The sequence below is a fragment of the Phragmites australis genome, chromosome 4 (assembly GCF_958298935.1).
Source record: "Phragmites australis chromosome 4, lpPhrAust1.1, whole genome shotgun sequence".
Taxonomy (NCBI): domain Eukaryota; kingdom Viridiplantae; phylum Streptophyta; class Magnoliopsida; order Poales; family Poaceae; genus Phragmites; species Phragmites australis.
Genome location: NC_084924.1, coordinates 45,632,491 through 45,649,369, shown reverse-complemented (window position 1 = coordinate 45,649,369; position 16,879 = coordinate 45,632,491). Strand labels below are relative to the sequence as shown.

The 16,879-nt window shown below is 49.3% G+C and overlaps 2 protein-coding genes across 7 annotated transcripts; both read right to left on the bottom strand.

The window, feature by feature from the left end:
* Positions 1–913: 913 nt before the first annotated feature.
* LOC133916804 (aspartyl protease 25) lies at positions 914–2,448 on the bottom strand. The gene has a single exon (XM_062360654.1). The coding sequence runs from the start codon at positions 2,383–2,385 to the stop codon at positions 1,105–1,107; it is 1,281 nt and encodes a 426-aa protein (XP_062216638.1). The 5' UTR covers positions 2,386–2,448; the 3' UTR covers positions 914–1,104.
* Positions 2,449–6,182: 3,734 nt separating this feature from the next.
* Positions 6,183–15,542, bottom strand: LOC133916802 (vacuolar protein-sorting-associated protein 37 homolog 1-like). 6 transcript variants are annotated; one of them, XM_062360649.1, is made up of 9 exons: positions 15,384–15,539; positions 15,114–15,271; positions 14,387–14,425; positions 13,741–13,959; positions 12,802–12,889; positions 7,384–7,423; positions 7,233–7,279; positions 6,908–7,028; positions 6,183–6,609 (listed from the first exon to the last, which is right to left on the bottom strand). In XM_062360649.1, exons 3-9 carry the CDS (start codon positions 14,410–14,412, stop codon positions 6,449–6,451), a joined length of 702 nt encoding a protein of 233 aa, XP_062216633.1. In that variant the 5' UTR covers positions 14,413–14,425; positions 15,114–15,271; positions 15,384–15,539; the 3' UTR covers positions 6,183–6,448. The 6 variants fall into 6 exon arrangements, with proteins under 6 accessions (XP_062216633.1, XP_062216634.1, XP_062216636.1 ...); XM_062360650.1 differs by lacking the exon at positions 15,114–15,271 and having other exon boundaries at positions 15,384–15,542; XM_062360652.1 differs by lacking the exon at positions 15,114–15,271 and having other exon boundaries at positions 13,741–13,956; positions 15,384–15,541.
* Between the last annotated feature and the right edge of the window lie 1,337 nt (positions 15,543–16,879).

Sequence of the window (16,879 nt, the reverse complement as noted above, 5' to 3'; positions counted from 1 at the left end):
CTCCCTCGCGAGGAGAAGCTTGGCGAATGCTCCTGCCCAAGGAGTGCTCCCGATGGACAATGCTAGTCGCCCCGGCGTGAGGACGACGGCGGAGACGAGACTGTTGATGCATTGCACGGTGTTGGACGTGCCGGCCATGTCGTCGAAGCTCAAGTACGTTGTGCAGGCTGTCATCGCCGTTGGACAAGTTTCACCCGTTCCGCGTGAAGAACCGCACGGAATGCATGCGAGCTCTGTACACTGCGCGAGCGGGTCGGCGAGGCTGGTAAATCCTTGATGCAGGCGGCGGTGTCGAACTGCCAGTCAAGGGCGGATCTTCAAGGGTGAGCCCCCAACCCTCTGGCGCTCTATGAATAGGAAGGATAGAAAGAAGGGAGAAGAAGATGGGAGGCTGAGGGAACAGCTTTCCTTCGCGGATGAGATTCTCGTCGTGAAGAGAACTTAGCGTTCCAACGATTTCTCTTCACGACGGGATTTTCAGGATCATTCATTTCAGGACGGGATTATCTCTTCTTTTTCTTCGCGATTCTCCTCGAAGGGAAACTGTTAGAGATGAGAGAAAATAAAAGAAATGGGAACGGAAAAGGGAATCGGGAAGGAAACGAAATAAAAGAATATGGTTAGGGATAATCCATCTTACATTTGCCACTGCTGCCAGTTGTTCTCTGTTCTACTTTCTACTTGTTACTGAAGAAAAACAAACCATCTTTCATTGTTTCTAGTTGCTACAGTACTTGCTAAACTAAGTTGAACAGACAACAAGAACAAGACACCACACATAGTCTGGACTGGAATGATACACATTCAGATACGGTCAAACGACAGCTTGTGAAACGCAATCCTTTTGCACGAAACAAGGATCCAAGATTGGCCATCTTTTGTGTCGTACATGCATCTGACAGGGTCGACGTACTTGATTTCAAGTCTTCATCACCTCCAAATTAATCTCTTGCAACAGCCATACGAAACAAAACAAAAGCAATACACAATCTGGCAGTGATTTCCCTAGCTTGCTACCCGTGACCGACCATTTTTTTTTTCGTGTCACGTCCCTTATTGTTGCACACAATATTGGAAAGCTGCATAAGCTAAGAAGACGGGTTCTCAGTTGCAGGCCTCCCTCGCAAATCCGACGCGCGAGTTGGCGACGTCGAAGACGACCCGGACGTTCTGCTGTTGCAGGTTGGCCACCACGTTCACGACGGCGTTCACGTTCTGCGGCGCCTCGGCCATGGCGAGGCAGGCCAGCGGCGTCGCGCTGCTGTGGATCAGTGTGTTCTCCATCGGCAGCGTCAGGTCCACGCCGCCGTCCATGTGCACCGTCACCGTGGGAGCGCCGCCCGCCGCCACCTCGTCCGTGTTGAAGCACGTGTCGAACGCTCCCAGCGACGTGTACCCGCTCGGCGCGGCCACCTGGCGCCGGAACTCCTCGCGCAGCGCCGCGTACACGGGCGCCGTCCACCGCGTGATCACCGTGCCTGAGTCGATCACCGTGCCGGCGCCGGTGTTGGGGTCGAACGCGAACGAGCCTGCGGGCACCGTCACCCACGCCCGGCCCACGCTGAGCCCCGTCACGTTCACGTAGTACAGCGACGGCCGGTGCGGGTTGCTGAGCAGCGGCGTGTACCGGGCGCTCCTCGGCTGACCGGCGGCGCCCAGGCGGAGTGAGCCCGAGAAGTAGTACGACTTATAGCTCGGCAGGCAGTAGGAGAAGACGCCGTTGTACTTGCCCCCGGTCTGGGACAGCAGCGCCATGGGCCCCCGGCCGAGGCCGAGGAGCCCCTGCTTAGGCAGGTTCGACGTCGGCCCGGTCACCGAGCCCACGCACCCGAACGTGTAGTTGGCGATGGCGTCCTTGCCTAGCCGCAACGTGTCGCTGGCCAGTGACGCCTGGAAGGAGGCGTCGGCAAACGGCTTCGCGAACGCGCACGTCGGCGGCGGCGCCGAGGCGTCCTGATTCGCCGGGCACGGCTCGCCCTGGAAGAGCGGGCACCACGACGAGGCGCACGGGAGGGAGGCGTAGGAGGAGGAGCTGGCCGGGATGAAGCGGCTGCCGGCGGGGCACGTGTCGCACGGCGCGCAGTGCGCCCAGGTGGCGTCGGCGCTGGTGTCGAGCGCGAGGAGGAGCTGCTGCACCGGGGTGCCGAGCCCCGCGCGGACGACGTACGATGGCGGAGTCTGGCCGGAGGCGACGGGGGCGGATGTGAGGCCGGAGGAGGCGGCCTTGGAAGAGAGGAAGAGGAGGCGCGCGTCGTCGTCGCGGGCGAGCGCGATGATGGACTCGAGCGGGGACGGGGACGACGGGTGCACGTTGTGGTAAACGGAGAGGTCCGCAGCCGAGGCAACGGTGGCGGACAGGAGGAGAAGGATGGTAGTGGCCGCCATGGCGAGGGAGCTAGCTGGCGAGTGTCAGCGAGTGCGAGGAAGAGAGGAGTGTGAGGTGGGTTTATATAGGGTTCTTGGAGTGGTCTTGCTGTTGCATTATTGTGGTTTTAGCTAGGATTTTGCTTGTTTTAGTTCTTTTTAAGTTTCTTCATATATATAAATTTGAACATCCTCCAGGTATTCTTTTCACTTTTATGCATATTTTCTATGGACTTTTCTGTTCTGAATTTCCGAGGAAATAGGATTTGCACGAACAAGTTTGGTCTATTTTGTCAGGGCATGTGTCATCTGTCATAACCGTGGTGGATGCAAATGGATATGTTACTCACAAATTAAAGCACCGAGACCTGAAGTGAAGTCCAAAGATAGGCAGGAGTGCTGTACTCGTGCCGTAACCGAACAGTCTGACGGCCTGTGCCAGCTTCTTCACGGATCAACAAAGACAAAGATCATGGCATCCAGCCATATACACGACCTTATCCATGCTAGCATCATTGTACAGTGCATGATTGCATGCATTCGCTGGTTCGATCGAGGCGTGATATATGGCGTTGATGCGGAATTGCTGGTACTGCTGCGGCCGGGCCGGGTATGTATGTACGCGGCCACACGTGATTTGATCGAGGACCACATGCACGAGTCGGCATGCATACTGCCGTCTGCACGACACTACACGAAGTAAGTTACAAATACCGTAATGGTCACCAACAATGCATGCATGCGTATCGGTCGGCTCGTTAGGTGGTGGGTGCAAATTAGCAAATAGTAGTTGCAAATGTGTAAACAGTGAATGACATCCGATTCCCATCCAAAAGCTACAGTTGATCTTATATCTCATAAGTGAAAAGGTTATTTTACGATATTTCATGATCACATAAGATTTTCTTGCAAATTAATTCCTTCACTAGTAGAATCAACTCTAACCTTTCAAATGGGGATGGAAGGTATGTTATTAGCTATTTGCACGTTTGTATCAAAGATGTTCTTCAGATAGATGAGCAGCTTGGATGGATGGATCGAGAATGTGCGTGGGTGGATGAAGCAGCCTCGCCAGCAAAGCAAGTAGCTGCTGCATGCGCCGGGTGCGCGATCCTGCATTGATCTCCATTGCCCTCCAACCTCCATGCATGCTTTTTGTTGGTTTCTGCTTCACGAGCCGCATTTCCAAGCCTCGGCATGCGCAATACGCCCGTTCTTGATTGAGGCCAGGCCTTTTTTCTTTTCTTTCCCGGCCCGTTTATAAGGTCGAGCACGTTCGTCGTCCCTTCCCATAAAAGCTTCTTTGGATAGGTAAGAGGGTAGAGCTCGCCTGAATCTTAGTTAATTTCCCCTCCTCTGATCTTTGAAGAGGTCGAGCCTAATCCTAGTTCATCAAAACAAGCCTATAACTATGAACTAATTGTTCTAGCATGAGCACAAAGAGCATTTGGAATAGACACATAAATAGTCAACACTACGTCCAAAAAAAAAACGCATGAAGAGAAGCGCACAAGACGATTGACAAGGTCTAAGCAACGGAACGGGACCACGTGACTTCGTTTCACCGTGAGACATTGGATCTTAGAGGAACGGATAGGACTTGAGATACTACAATAGTGAAACAGTAGACTATGAACAATAGTATTACTACTGTGTTTGACGCTGCATTACTTTTGATATAATGTTCGACGCCAGTTCGGTGTTTCCCGTCTCGTGAATTACTGTTCACCTCAGGATTTGAATCCGCAAGCAACTCCCTGTGAGTGTCGTGTCGACCGGAGCATGCCAAATCCTCCCCTGTTCTCATCCAACTAAACAAAACAATCCCGGCTAAGATCATCCCTAACCATATTCTCTTCATTTCGTTCTCTTTCCGATTTCTTACCTCGTTTGTATTCCCTTTATTTTCTCTCATCTCCAATAGCTTACCTTCGAGGAGAATCGCGAAGTGAAAGGAGAGATAATCCCGTCCTGAAAGAAATAACCTTAGAATCCTGTCGTGAAGGTAAACTGTTAGAACGTTGAAGGAAAATAAAACTGTTGGGCGTGACCTAAGAAACAGGAGTACCTGACTCCACTCCACCCTACGATGTTGAAACTCATATGAACAGATAAAATTTGATGCCATAATAGTGATACGTAGCGGTGCAGCAGCTTGCGACCAGTGATATTGCTACATTACTCATCGCTACAGTATTTTGTTGTAATGTTCTCACGGTCGTGAATTACTGTTCACCACGGACTTAGATCCGCAAGCAACTCCCTGCGAGTGTCGGCGGGAGCATGCCAAACCCTCCCCTCTTCTCGTCCATCCAAACAAAACAGCCGCGGCTATCGAGGCTAGCAATTTGAATCTAGTAACATCGGTGACGAATACGATTCCTCCATGGAATTCTGCAGGGTCCAGCAGCCTCCCTATGGCTCCAAAGGCGGCCAGGTCACGGGTCGCTGGATTTCCAGCGATGCGGACAGCCTTTCTCGCTCCTACCGCTGGAGCAGTGTCGCGAGGAAACGCTTGGATCGTTCTAGCCCACAGCTAATAATGCGGGGTTTTTTCTGCGTGCGTGCATGCGGAGATCGGATCCGTTTGATCTCATCCCAAATGTGTCGCGTGAATCGACAAGAACTCTGTCGTCCCGTGTGTGGGATCGTCGAGCGACCGAACAAACGGGTACGACTCGTACGAGTTGTTCTCTTGTTGTTCTCGCACAAGATTTTTTTTGTGTGTGAAAGTTTCTCACACGAGAATTGAAGTTCAGCTATGTCCAAATTACTGCCAGAGGGTTTCGGCAGTCGAGATGCGTAGCACACCTGGGAATCTTCCCGGGTGGTGGATCGAGTACAGCTCACAGTAGTACAAAATTATTCCGAAAGGAATTCCAGATGCATAGCGCGTTTCAGAATCAACTCGCCACATGCCCTGCCGTCGCGTGCGCATACATGCTCATGCATTTCATCTGCTAGTGTGTGGAGCATGAATCAAGGATGTGTTTGGTTCTCTGAGGATGCTTCATAGATTTGTATTGTATAAATAGGATGAGTAAAATTATATATTTTTTTTAAAGAAAAGTGTTTAACTGATTATATTTGTCTGGATAGATTGAGCTGAGTTTTTTTTTTTTACTAAATCTAAAACCGAATGAGTGGATGTAAAGTTGAAATTATAATTAGTTACTCACGTGAAGATAATTTTTGTAACACTGACAAGTGAGCTTTACTCGTATGAAGATGATTTTATTACATTAACGAATGAATTTTACTTATATGAAGATGATTTTATAACACCAACAAGTATCTATCTGTGTCTTCTGAATCAGACTGCGGAATCGAGCTTCACTCACAGGTTAGGACGAAGCCATATATTTACGAATGCCGGAGCAGACTATAAAAGTAGATACAAATAACTTAAACAAGTGTTTTTTTTATAATTCTACGCATCCATCGGATAGATGCAGAACCAAACACATCCCAAAGGAATTTTGTTGAACACGATCTTGATTTGTCTTGCATGTGATTTTTTCTTGTCTGTATACATCACCGGATCGGACACTAATTATAAGATTTCAAGCGGACAGTTCTCAGCCCGGGTGGCTTAGGCTTCTGAGTGTCACCGGTGATTCGAGGCCATGGTGGGGCGTGGATGGCACCGTCCCACCCAACCGTGTGCGAACTTTGAGCGTACACGGATGCCACAGCAGGGATTGCGTGCGTGTATATGTATGTAATTTCTCAAAAAGAAAATTATAAGATTTCGAGTTCAATCTGTTCCGGTGTCTCCATGACTATGGTACCACTTAACTGGCGTATACCCGGCCACGAACCATCAAGCATAAGACAGCTTTACAAAAATAAGGCAATGGGTTTGATTACCGCATGTATATTTGACTTGGTCAGATACCGACCAGGACACCAAATGCAAGACATAACTATGCACGCGATATCCGTTTGATGTTTGGCAAGCCTACTATATGCTGCACTCAAAAACAGGGCCAAGCAGACAGATGCATAACGACGGAGAACAAGAATGAATAGGTATACAACAAAGTTGCCACGATAGTTTGTGCAACACGAGTGACTACGGATATCAGCGAAGCGATGCCTGCCCGGCGAGATGGAGCAACGCCTGCTTGTGGTAGGCAGTTCGGAGCTTCTTGTACTTCTGCACAAAGGTAGGCAGGTCGATGTCTTTCTCTAGGAACGTCTGGTGCAGCTCCTCGGACTCCTCATCCAACTTCGCCATTGACCCTGTGTAAGCACCAACGCAACGTATGTGTATGTTAGTGACGAGTGTATGCGAGAAATAACATAACTCTCTGCAAGTACTGGTATTGACATATATCCACTGGGTGGCAAGTACCAGCTCCCAGCTGATCACTGGCCAGTACAATACCCTTAAACAATCTAGTTAAGTTCAACAAAACTAAAAGATGCTTCACAAAATTCTAGCATGATCGATCATATCAGTGTGGTATACCAACTCAGATATAAGTACTCAATTGGCAAGAAGACATGAACTGCAGATGCTATTGTTTAACGTGCTTACTTTGGAGCTTGTTGAGCAGCGCAGCAGGAGAATAGGACTTCATGATCTCGTCCTTTTGCATTTCCAAATCAGTTAACCTGTCTTGAGCAGCCGCCAGTTCTGTGGTTCTTATTATAGTGCACTGTACAAATTATAAATGCAACCAGAATGTTAGCAAAAAAAATGTCAAGTTCTGAAAACATAAGAAAAAAAACATAGTGGAAAGCATCATAGTGAGAATTTCTCATGTTTTTTTCTATTATGATTTCAACCAAATTTAAATTATCCCTGATGCTTGGTTTTAATAAAGAACAGCCTGACTACAATAGTTGCTGACAGTGTTAACCTGGTTTCTGAGCTCCAGGATCCGTTGCTCCTTTTCTAAATTTTCCCCTGCAGTTCATGATCCCAATAATACTTGGTTTAGGCTCAGCAAACCCAAGAATACACTCAGTTTTGAAACACCAATATTTACAGACAAAGAATGTATAACTCACTCGCAAGTTGCAAAGTCTCCTTTCTAAGCTCATCGCGTACCTGACATCAAGAAAGAGCCACAAGTGAGTGAATCAACAGACCTCTTAAGGAATTTCCTATGTGGGTACATCTTGGCAAGATGTGATATTCAGATAAACAATCTAATTGAGACAAACAGCAGTCAACATCACAACATAAATAACTGCAGAACAATTGTTGGATTCGATCATGCGAGAGGTGGGTTGGAAGAACACACACTGGACATAGGAGTTTTCTCACTGCTAACAGTTTCTGATGTATTTAGAAAACATCTAAATCATACAACTAGGGGTTCAGCCCAATATATATAGGCACAAAACCAACTTCCTGATGCTACAGTAACCAACATACACAAGGATTGCACTAACATATTACTCCCACTAAGTCTTGTGTGTTTGCGTAAGTTTAATTTTGACAATTCCAATCCTAGCTCTAAGCTCCTGGAATCGAACTCGCTTTAATTCCTTTGTTAAGATATCTGCGAGTTGGTCCTTAGTGCCAATGAAGTCTGCACCGACATTCTTGTTATCCAAGCACTCCCTGATGAAGTGGTAGCGCACATCGATGTGCTTGCCGCGCTAATGGAACACGGGGTTTTTGCTCAGTGCTAGAGCTAATTGATTGTCACTCTTGAGCTCGACGGTGTCAGCAGGTTTCCCCTTGAAGTCGCCGAGCAATGGAGCCAGCCACACACACCTTGGTACCTGCAGTGGTGGCGGCGACATACTCTACTTCATAGGACGATGGGGCCACCACCCTCTGTTTCAGAGAATGCCAACTCACCAGGCTGTCGCCGTAGAAGAATAGAGCGCCAAAAGTGCTCTTTCGCGTATCAATGTCGCCGACGAGGTTGTTGTCTCTTTAGCTGACTAGCCATCCCTCCTTTGCTTTCCCGTAGTGGTAGTCGTAGTTGATTGTCCCGGCAACATAGTGCAGGATCTTCGTCATGGCCATCATATGCCCCTAAGTTGGCCGCTCCATGAAGCGGCTCACGAACTCGAAGCTGAAGACAAGATCCGGCCGCGTGTGGACGAGGTAGCGGAGGCTTCCGACAAGCCTCATGTACTCTGTCACGTCTACTTCTACCGATGTGCTCTCGCGGCTGAGCTTGAGCCGTTCCTCCATCAGGGTGTGAGCGGGATTGCTATCTCATCCCTGCCATCTCCAGGATTCGAGCGGCGTATTGCACTTGGCACAACGTGAGCCACCACCGCTGCTCTGCTAGACCTTGATCCCAAGGTAGAAGGAGAGCAAACCGAGATCGCTCATCCTGAATTGAGTCTTCATCTCCACCTTGAATCGATCGATCTCCTCCTTTGTCAATCCCGTGATGATCAGATCATCCACGTAAATCCCAAGGAGCAACAGCATATTGCCATGGCTACGCCGGTACGTCGCATGTTCGTGCACGCTTTGCTTGAAGCCGAGAGCCCTCAAGTGTCGTCAAGCTTTGAGTTCCATACGTGCGGTGCTTGTCGCAGCCATAGAGCGCTTTCCGTGGCCGCAAGACCTTGTGCTCTTCTCCGGCGACGACGAACCTCGGCGGCTGTGCAACATACACTTCCTCCTACAATTCGTCGTTGAGAAAGGCTGATTTCACATCCATGTGATGGACCGGCCATTCCTCTTAGGCAGCTAACACCAGTAGCAGCGCAAGGACTCCAGACGGGCAACAGGTGCGAATACCTCGTCGAAGTCCATGCCTAGCTGCTGCGCATAGCCCTTGGCAATGAGGCGAGCTTTGTGCTTGATCAGAACCCCAGCTTCGTCTTTCTTGAGTTTGAACACCCATTTGGGCCTGATTGAATGGTGTCCACACGGCAGCTCCACCAGCGTCCATGTCATGTTCTCCTCGACAGACTTCATCTTTTCCAGCATCGCTACTCGCCACACAATGTCACGTTCCGCCTCGACGAAGGAGCTTGGCTCTGCTGCGCTCCCCAGGTGCAGCTCGGCGTTGTCCAAGACGCGGGTGGCGTATCCCGCCGGAGCTCCCCGCCACCAAGCAGCTTGTCGACAATGCAGGAGCATACTGGGCTGTCGCCATGGTGTGCGTCAAGCCTTGCGCTGTCATTCGGCGATGGCGTGACGAAATCCGCCTCCCCGGTAGATTCGCCGCTCGACGTTCTGGGTGACACATCGGCCATCGCCGGACTTGGTGCAGGTGGTTCCACCGCCGGTGTTCCTCCTCCGGCTGAGGTGGGCCCGCCAACCACCGGGAGATGAACTTGATTCGTCATGAATTCCACAACGAAGTCACTCGATGGAGCCACGCTCACAGCTACATCCGCCTCTCAACTCCATCCGGCGTCCTCGTCGAAGATCACATTTCGCGACACGCGCTGCATTTGGTGCTCAGGTCAGAGAGGCGGTTTGCTTTCGTGCCACGCTCGTAGCCGATGAAGACACAAGGCGTGCTCCTGTCATCAAGCTTCCATAGATGCGGTCGTCTCTCCTTGACGTACACTAGACAACCGAAGGTGCGTAAGCTCACTACCGGCTTCCGCCTCGAACGGTGTCATGCCATCCAGGCTCTTCGTCGGTGCACGATTGAGGAGGAAGCCGGCAGTGCTCACCGCCTCTCCCCAAAACTCCACCGGCATGCCCCTCTGTTTCAGGAGTGCGCACGCCGTCGCGACGATCCACTGATTGCGCCTCTCCACCACGTCATTCTACTGCAGGCTGTACGACGCGAAGTGTCGTTGGACGCCGTGATCCGCACAGTGGCGCGTGAATTTATGGACATGAATTCATCGCCGTTGTCGGTGCAAATCCAAAGCTTCCGATAGCTCTCCACCTCCACCTGGATCGCCACCGCCGCGTCGCTTTTCACATCCAGGAGCATCAGCCAAATATATCGACTAGCGTCGTCCACCATCAGCAGGAAGAAACGACGTCCACCTAGTGTCTCTGATATGATGGGACCACAAAGATCTCCATGGACAAGGTCAATGCGCTCTTTCGCCCAAGACTCAGCCAGTGACGGGAACAGAGCTCAACGGTGCTTGGTGGTGACGCATGTGTCGCACAGCTACTCAATGTGCTCCAGCTGCGGCAGACCTCGTACCATCTCATGGTGCGCCAACCACCGGAGTGCGTCAAAGCTTATGTGATCGTAGTGCGCGTGCCACCGCCAAGCGTTCTCGTCGTGGCGCGCCACGAGACAGATGGGATGGGTAACATCGAGGTGCAGGATGTACAGCCGGTTACGCTTGCAACAAACTTTGGCGAGGAGGCGGCGCTGGCGGTCCCAAATCTGCAAGATGTCGTACTCGATCAGCACCTTGGACCCACCCTCATTTAGCTGGCCCACGCTGATGTTCATCAGCCGTGGGATGAACTAGACGCCGGAGAGCGTCTTGTGCTCTACCTTCTTCCCGGCGAACAGGATGATGCCACAGCCGCGGATGTCGACCATCGAGCCATCTCTGAAACAGACGAAGCCCACCACACCTCGATCGTGCTTTGCAAAGACATCGTGGTGACCTGTCATGTGGTTGGTGGCGTCGGTGTCGAAGTACTAGCCCTCTAGGTGGTCACTGTCGTCGCTAGCACCAAGGTGGACTTATGCATATGACTCGTCGAGGTGGACGTGGCTTGGCGGTGGCCCCTGTGCATCACTGAGAGCACACACATACGCCATCAGGAGCGTAGGCTCATCTTCTTCCTCCTGGCCCTGAGCCAAATAAGTTTGCTCCTTCTTGGGCAATCAACAGCCCTTAGCCCAGTGGCCATAGCACCTGCAATTGCGGCACTTGTCATGGAAGAGATCGCGTGCGGCCTCCTTGCCATCGGAGCTTCCGCCTCCCCCGTTCTTCGTCGATGCGCGCGCACGGCGACAGGCATTTCCGCTGCCTAAGGACCCTTCGCCCTGCTTCTGCTCCTTCATGCATGCGATCCATTGCCCCTCAGTGAGGAGGAGCTTTCCACCGATAACAGGGGATTCTTCTGGATCGAGACGATCCTCCACCGCCTTTAGCCTCCAAGTCACTTCCTCCAGTGTGAGCGTCGAGAGATCGAGAAGAGTCTCAATAGACAGAGCAATCTGCGAAAATATCTTGGGGACTACTTGCTGATATTTTTCTACCACCTTCTGTTCTTCCATCGTTTCTCCAAGCGTGACAAGATTGGTGACGAGGCCGGAGAGACGCATCACGAAATCGTCGATCATCTCCTCGTCACGGAACGATATTGCATCGAATTCCTTCCTAAGCTGTTGTGTCGAGGCCTTACGGATGCGATTGTCGCCGACGTGCATCGATTTGATGGCGTCTCAAGCCTGCTTGGCGCTCGTTATGATAGCGAGTGTGCCGATCATCTCCTGGGGCACAACGTGAAGGATGGCCTCCAGTGCCATGTGGTCTTCCTAGAAATCCGCATAGCCAAACTCCACTGCGTCCCAGAGACAACGAGCCTACAGCATGACCTTCATGGGCAAGCTCCAGTCGACGTATTTGCTCTGTGTGAGGATCGGGTACGACGCGCCGCCAACCTCCTTGACCACACGCTAGACGACCACATCACATCCACCAACGTCTCGATGTCACAATTATCATGGCGGCGGCGATGGGGAACAATGGTGGTTGAAGTGCTGCCAGGGACTCAAAGCCACACCACTCGTAGGAACCGATATCACCAGGATTGATTAACACTGGCTCTGATACCCATTGTTAGATTTGATCTTGTAAGAGGTGGGTTGGAAGAATACACGCAAGCACACACTAGACACAAGGGTTTTCTCACTACTAACAGCTTTTGATGTATTTAGAAAACATCTAAATCATACAACCAAGGGGGTCAGCCCAATATATATAAGCGCAAAACGGTCTACTGTTGCTGCAGTAACCAATGTACTGGTACACATCGGAATACTGTTGCTGCAATAGCTGCCAGCAAAACAAGATTTACCTACACACAAAAATTACACTAACAGCAATCACCAAAATGGATTCACAAATCTCTTCAATACCGCATAAAAAGGATGAACCACACTATCATGGGTAAAGGCCCAGAAAAAAGAGACTGTATTACAATTAAGCTCATACGATATCTACAACAGGTAAGCTTTAGAATCATTTTGTGCACGAGGGTATTAAGAAATATAACAAAGAAAAAAATGGAGTACGGAAGAGCAGTTTACCACTGTGACATCTTTAACTGACTGGTAAGATTTCGCATCTATTTTCCTTAACTAGTGAGCTCACTAAAGTATCTGTCTATTTATGGTCAAGCATAAACTAACCAATACAAACCAGGTAATTTGTTCTTAGCAACCTCACCGATTATTGGAACTAACAAACAAAAAAGTACACTAAAATTGCTGGCTATAATGCACAAATGATTTCACATCCTGCGGTGAGGTCAGCAGCACAAATATAAGAATGTGAAACAGAGCTTACATTGTTCTGAGTTTTCACTTGATCAAGTGAATTAAAGAGTACATTATATGCCTCCTTGTCTTTCAACAACCTCTGTAACTCATCAATACTGCAAAAAAGTGATTAATAAAGGTAATACAATATGTTCTTGACTCCAATCAAGTAATGCATCAATCGTATATCGTGCAAACAGACACATTGTCAACATTTAATTAAGGCACATAGCACAACCATTCATAAGTGGCCCTTCAAAAATTATATAGCGTTTATCCACTTGCACTCCAACCAACAATAATTCTCACATATACAAATTGCCTCTACACAAATTGCCTTAAGTACAACGAATTCAAGGATTTTCCAGTCTTACACATGTCCATCCAAATCTGCAGTGCAGATTTGTTATAATGGCGTATGCAGAAGTAAGGGCCATGTCCTACTATAGTGTTCAGATATTAGTTTTAAACTAGCTTATGGCATAGACCAGGACATATAACAGAATCATTTTGTAGCTACCTGGCTAGGTAGCAGAACAACTCGATTCTGATCACTAATCTTTGGCCAAATTATTTTCTAATTTCTAAAGAAATAAATAGCACATGTCCAGTTGTTGCTAATAGCAACCAAAAGCAATGCATATAAATTTCAATTGGATTTATGCTTGTTAAGAAAAGGTGTAATAAATATATGTTCCGATTAAGGGGCACAAAACGATAGTGATACAAACTTTCATCTAAACCTTTAAAAACTTAAACGACGCTTCTCTGAATAGCACACATTTGCTGAGTCCCCAGTTTGGGGATAACTCTAGAATGCATGTAATTCAGAGCAAAGGGTAACAAAGCATTCGAAATCCACCACACAGGGCAGATAATGTAAAATTGGATAGCATTTGAAATCCACACAATCTTGTATACAAAAAGTTAGAAGCAAGCATGAAAGCAGATAAGGCTAATTGCTAACCTCTTATCCTTCAGACGAGCAATTACCCCTGCAGCCTCAGCTGGAGATGGCTGGCCACGCGATGAAGGCTGAGGATGATCTGAAGCTCTCTGATGCAGACTAGCACTAGAAGAGCCAGGTGTGGATGGACGTGAAGACGAACCTACCACTGAGGGAGGGTACCAAGACTGCGTAGGGATGTCCTGGAAATTTGGATCAGCTTGCTGCTGCTGAGAACTGCTATATGCATGCATTCAGCAGAGCCAAAGGCAGTAAGCAAGAGAAGCAAATCCTTCAGAACTGCTCAAAACAAATCATAAAAAATTGTGGTGCCATTTCATATATGCTATCCTCAATTCTTCGTGCATGACAATATGAAATTTTGGTGCAAAAAAGAGCAAATCTGTTAACTTCCTAAATATCTGTAGGGTTGCACAGAAAAACTAAAGACTACGTGCCATGCTTGGTGTCAGGTGCTGCTAGACAAAATAGTGTGAGGCTGTGAGCAGACAACTTGTTTGAACTATTCCGACATATTTGGTTCTGAAGAAACTGACCGCTGGATAAATACAAGAAATGGTTTAACTACATAAGACAGATAAATGAGAGGCCAGGACTGATAAACAGAATAAGTGACAACACTTTGGTTTCGATGATACCAACGTACCCAAAAAGAGGAATTCTCCAGCTCATTGTACAGAGAAATCTGCATCAAAAGAGAGAAGGTTATTGACGTTTATCGAAAATTGATAAGTGATGTAATCACGAAATTTTGATACCTTATCTTTTGAGAAGATTGAAGTGAGCGTCTAAATAAATTCTAATGACAAATACTTTGTCAACGGTAACTAAAACTTGTGACACAACACGTTTCAATTAGATAATCACAAACAACCATTTGACTAAGTTTTTATCTCACAGAATTTCATCCATAATCTGAAGTGCCATGCTCATAAACTGTTCCCCAGGCCGTGGTCTACTCTCAAATTGCCTAAATGTGCTATACTGCAAGGGTGGGTGAATTCATCATTTGTAATGTCACGCTTCATGCAGTTGCTATCATACATTACAAAACTAGCATGGCCCAGCAAGGCAGAAAGTACCCAAAGTCCAAACTAAGTAATTACTGATTGTCCGACTCTACTCCTAATTCGTCAGGACCTGGCAAGTCATCAGCTGGCAGAGTAAAGTCTGCAGCAACCACAACAACTTTTTTTTTGGGAAATTATACCTCACCCGCACCTTGTTGGGTAAATTGAAATTGCGTGCTGAAGAACCTAATCGAACCGTGAATGGAACGACGGCCGGATCAGATTCATACTGAGCCACGCAAGCACACGAACCCGCAACTCTTAGAAGAACGGAACCCATCCAAGCAAGCTGGGATTACATACCAACACAAGAAGGGATCAATCCGCGCCCCAACTGGATCTCCACTGGACCCAGCGAGGAGCGGCGCTGCGGCGGCGGAAGCGGACCGAGGAGCGGCGGGTGGGGCGGGGGATCCGGCAGAGAGAGGAAGGGATACCCCGGCGGCGTTGAAACTTCCGCCCTGCGTCGGGAGCCTAGGCTTAGAAGGCTGGGCGCGTGCGTCGAGTGGGAGGCTGAAACCGAACGCGTGCGTGCGGAGGGGGAGAGTAGGAAGTGGCAAACAGGCTGGTTACCTCGCCGGCCGCGTGGGAGTGGTGGAGTCCTTCGCCCCGCGGTTGTTTCTCGTCGGAGGAAGACACGAGCCGAGGTGGGGGAGACCGGTAGAGGAGTCGAAGTCTCCAAGAGAGACGCGGCTACACGGCTCGGGAAGCCTTTGCCGGACGCGGCCAAGTTTGGGCCGGCCGAGCAGAAAATTTTGTTCGGGCCTCGCGAGCTAACCGGTATCCGAGCCGGGGTGGTGGGCGCTTGGGCCGGGGCACTCGGCACACGACGACTAACGAGGCGGGAGCCGGCGTCCGGGGGCGATCGGCACCAGGCACCGGCGCCGTGCTGTTGGCCGTTGGGAGACGCCGCCGGGCGAGGGGGTACAGTTCTTCCAGCGTGCGTGGAGCCGAGTAGGCAATGTGCCGGGGTTGTGATAGAAAACAACCCGCTTGTGACACGTGTGTGGTGTGCACTGCCGCTTGCGTGCCGCCTACCATAAACCTTGCCGCCGCCCACTACCGCTTCCCATTGTGGCTACCGACGCAGCCCGCCGCCTCCAACATCGTTGCCTACCTTCATCCAACTATCCCTGCTCTGGCAAATCGGAGATCCTCCGCCATGACGGTCATAATTGGTGGGTCGGGCAAACCTTAATCCAATTGCTCGAGATGGCACCATAAAGGGTGGCGATATCATGATTAAGGGTATTAAACTGAATATATATTATTTTTGGCAATTTTTTTATACATATAGTATGTATTTTATATAGATGATAGTTGGCGTTTGTATGTATAGTTAGTTTTGAGGCTAACATGCCAAAAAAATTATCCTACATGAGAGGCGTCCACCTCATGCCCAACTACTCCACTCGGACCATTTTATCATTCCTAACCCTATATTCTATCTTCTCACTTTGCCATCCCATTAGCCTAATCAAACTCTCCAACTTAAAACTTGAGAGATCAAAGTAGACCACTGTCACGCCAAGCCTCGACCACTCAGGAAGCAAACCACATAATAGCTTTCCTAACGAGGAGGCAACGGTGGCCGCCCTAGAGGGCATGCATATGTGTGTGCGCTGCCCACATCGTTGCTACAGCCTGTCATGACGCTCCTGGCTACCATGGGTGTTCAGAAAAATGGAGCGTGCCATCAGCAAAAGATGATGTCTATAGACCAGACGAGGAACGTGTGAGTTGTGTGTGAGCCAATTGGACCAGCCTGTAGTGAGTTGTGAACCCTTGTGAGCATGTGTGGGCCAAGTCGAACGCTCACCGGGCTGAGGAGTCCTCCCCATGTGTGTGTGTCAGGTTTAAAAGGGGCCATGTAAATAGACATCTACTGGTTGATCAAGTAAGAAAATATTTGCCATATCCTCTCTGTTGTCTTTTTCCTCCCTCTGTTCCTCTCTGCGCTCGATGATCTCGTAGTCTCCCTCATCAACGATCAACCGACGGCAGACCACTGCAATTGGTATCAGATTTTGGCGATATGCGGCTCCGATTCTCGCTACGTCTCGACCTTG

What these genes read in the sequence shown, in the direction of transcription:
- LOC133916804 (XM_062360654.1), bottom strand. Translation starts at nt 2,385, where the DNA reads ATGGCGGCCACTACCATCCTTCTCCTCCTGTCCGCCACCGTTGCCTCG.
- LOC133916802 (XM_062360650.1), bottom strand. Translation starts at nt 14,412, where the DNA reads ATGAGCTGGAGAATTCCTCTTTTTGG. An exon ending in GCTCGTCTGAAGGATAAGAG is followed by an intron (nt 12,890 to 13,740) that starts GTTAGCAATTAG and finishes ACTTTTTTGCAG; the next exon opens with TATTGATGAGTTACAGAGGT. An exon ending in GGAGACTTTGCAACTTGCGA is followed by an intron (nt 7,280 to 7,383) that starts GTGAGTTATACA and finishes CATGAACTGCAG; the next exon opens with GGGAAAATTTAGAAAAGGAG.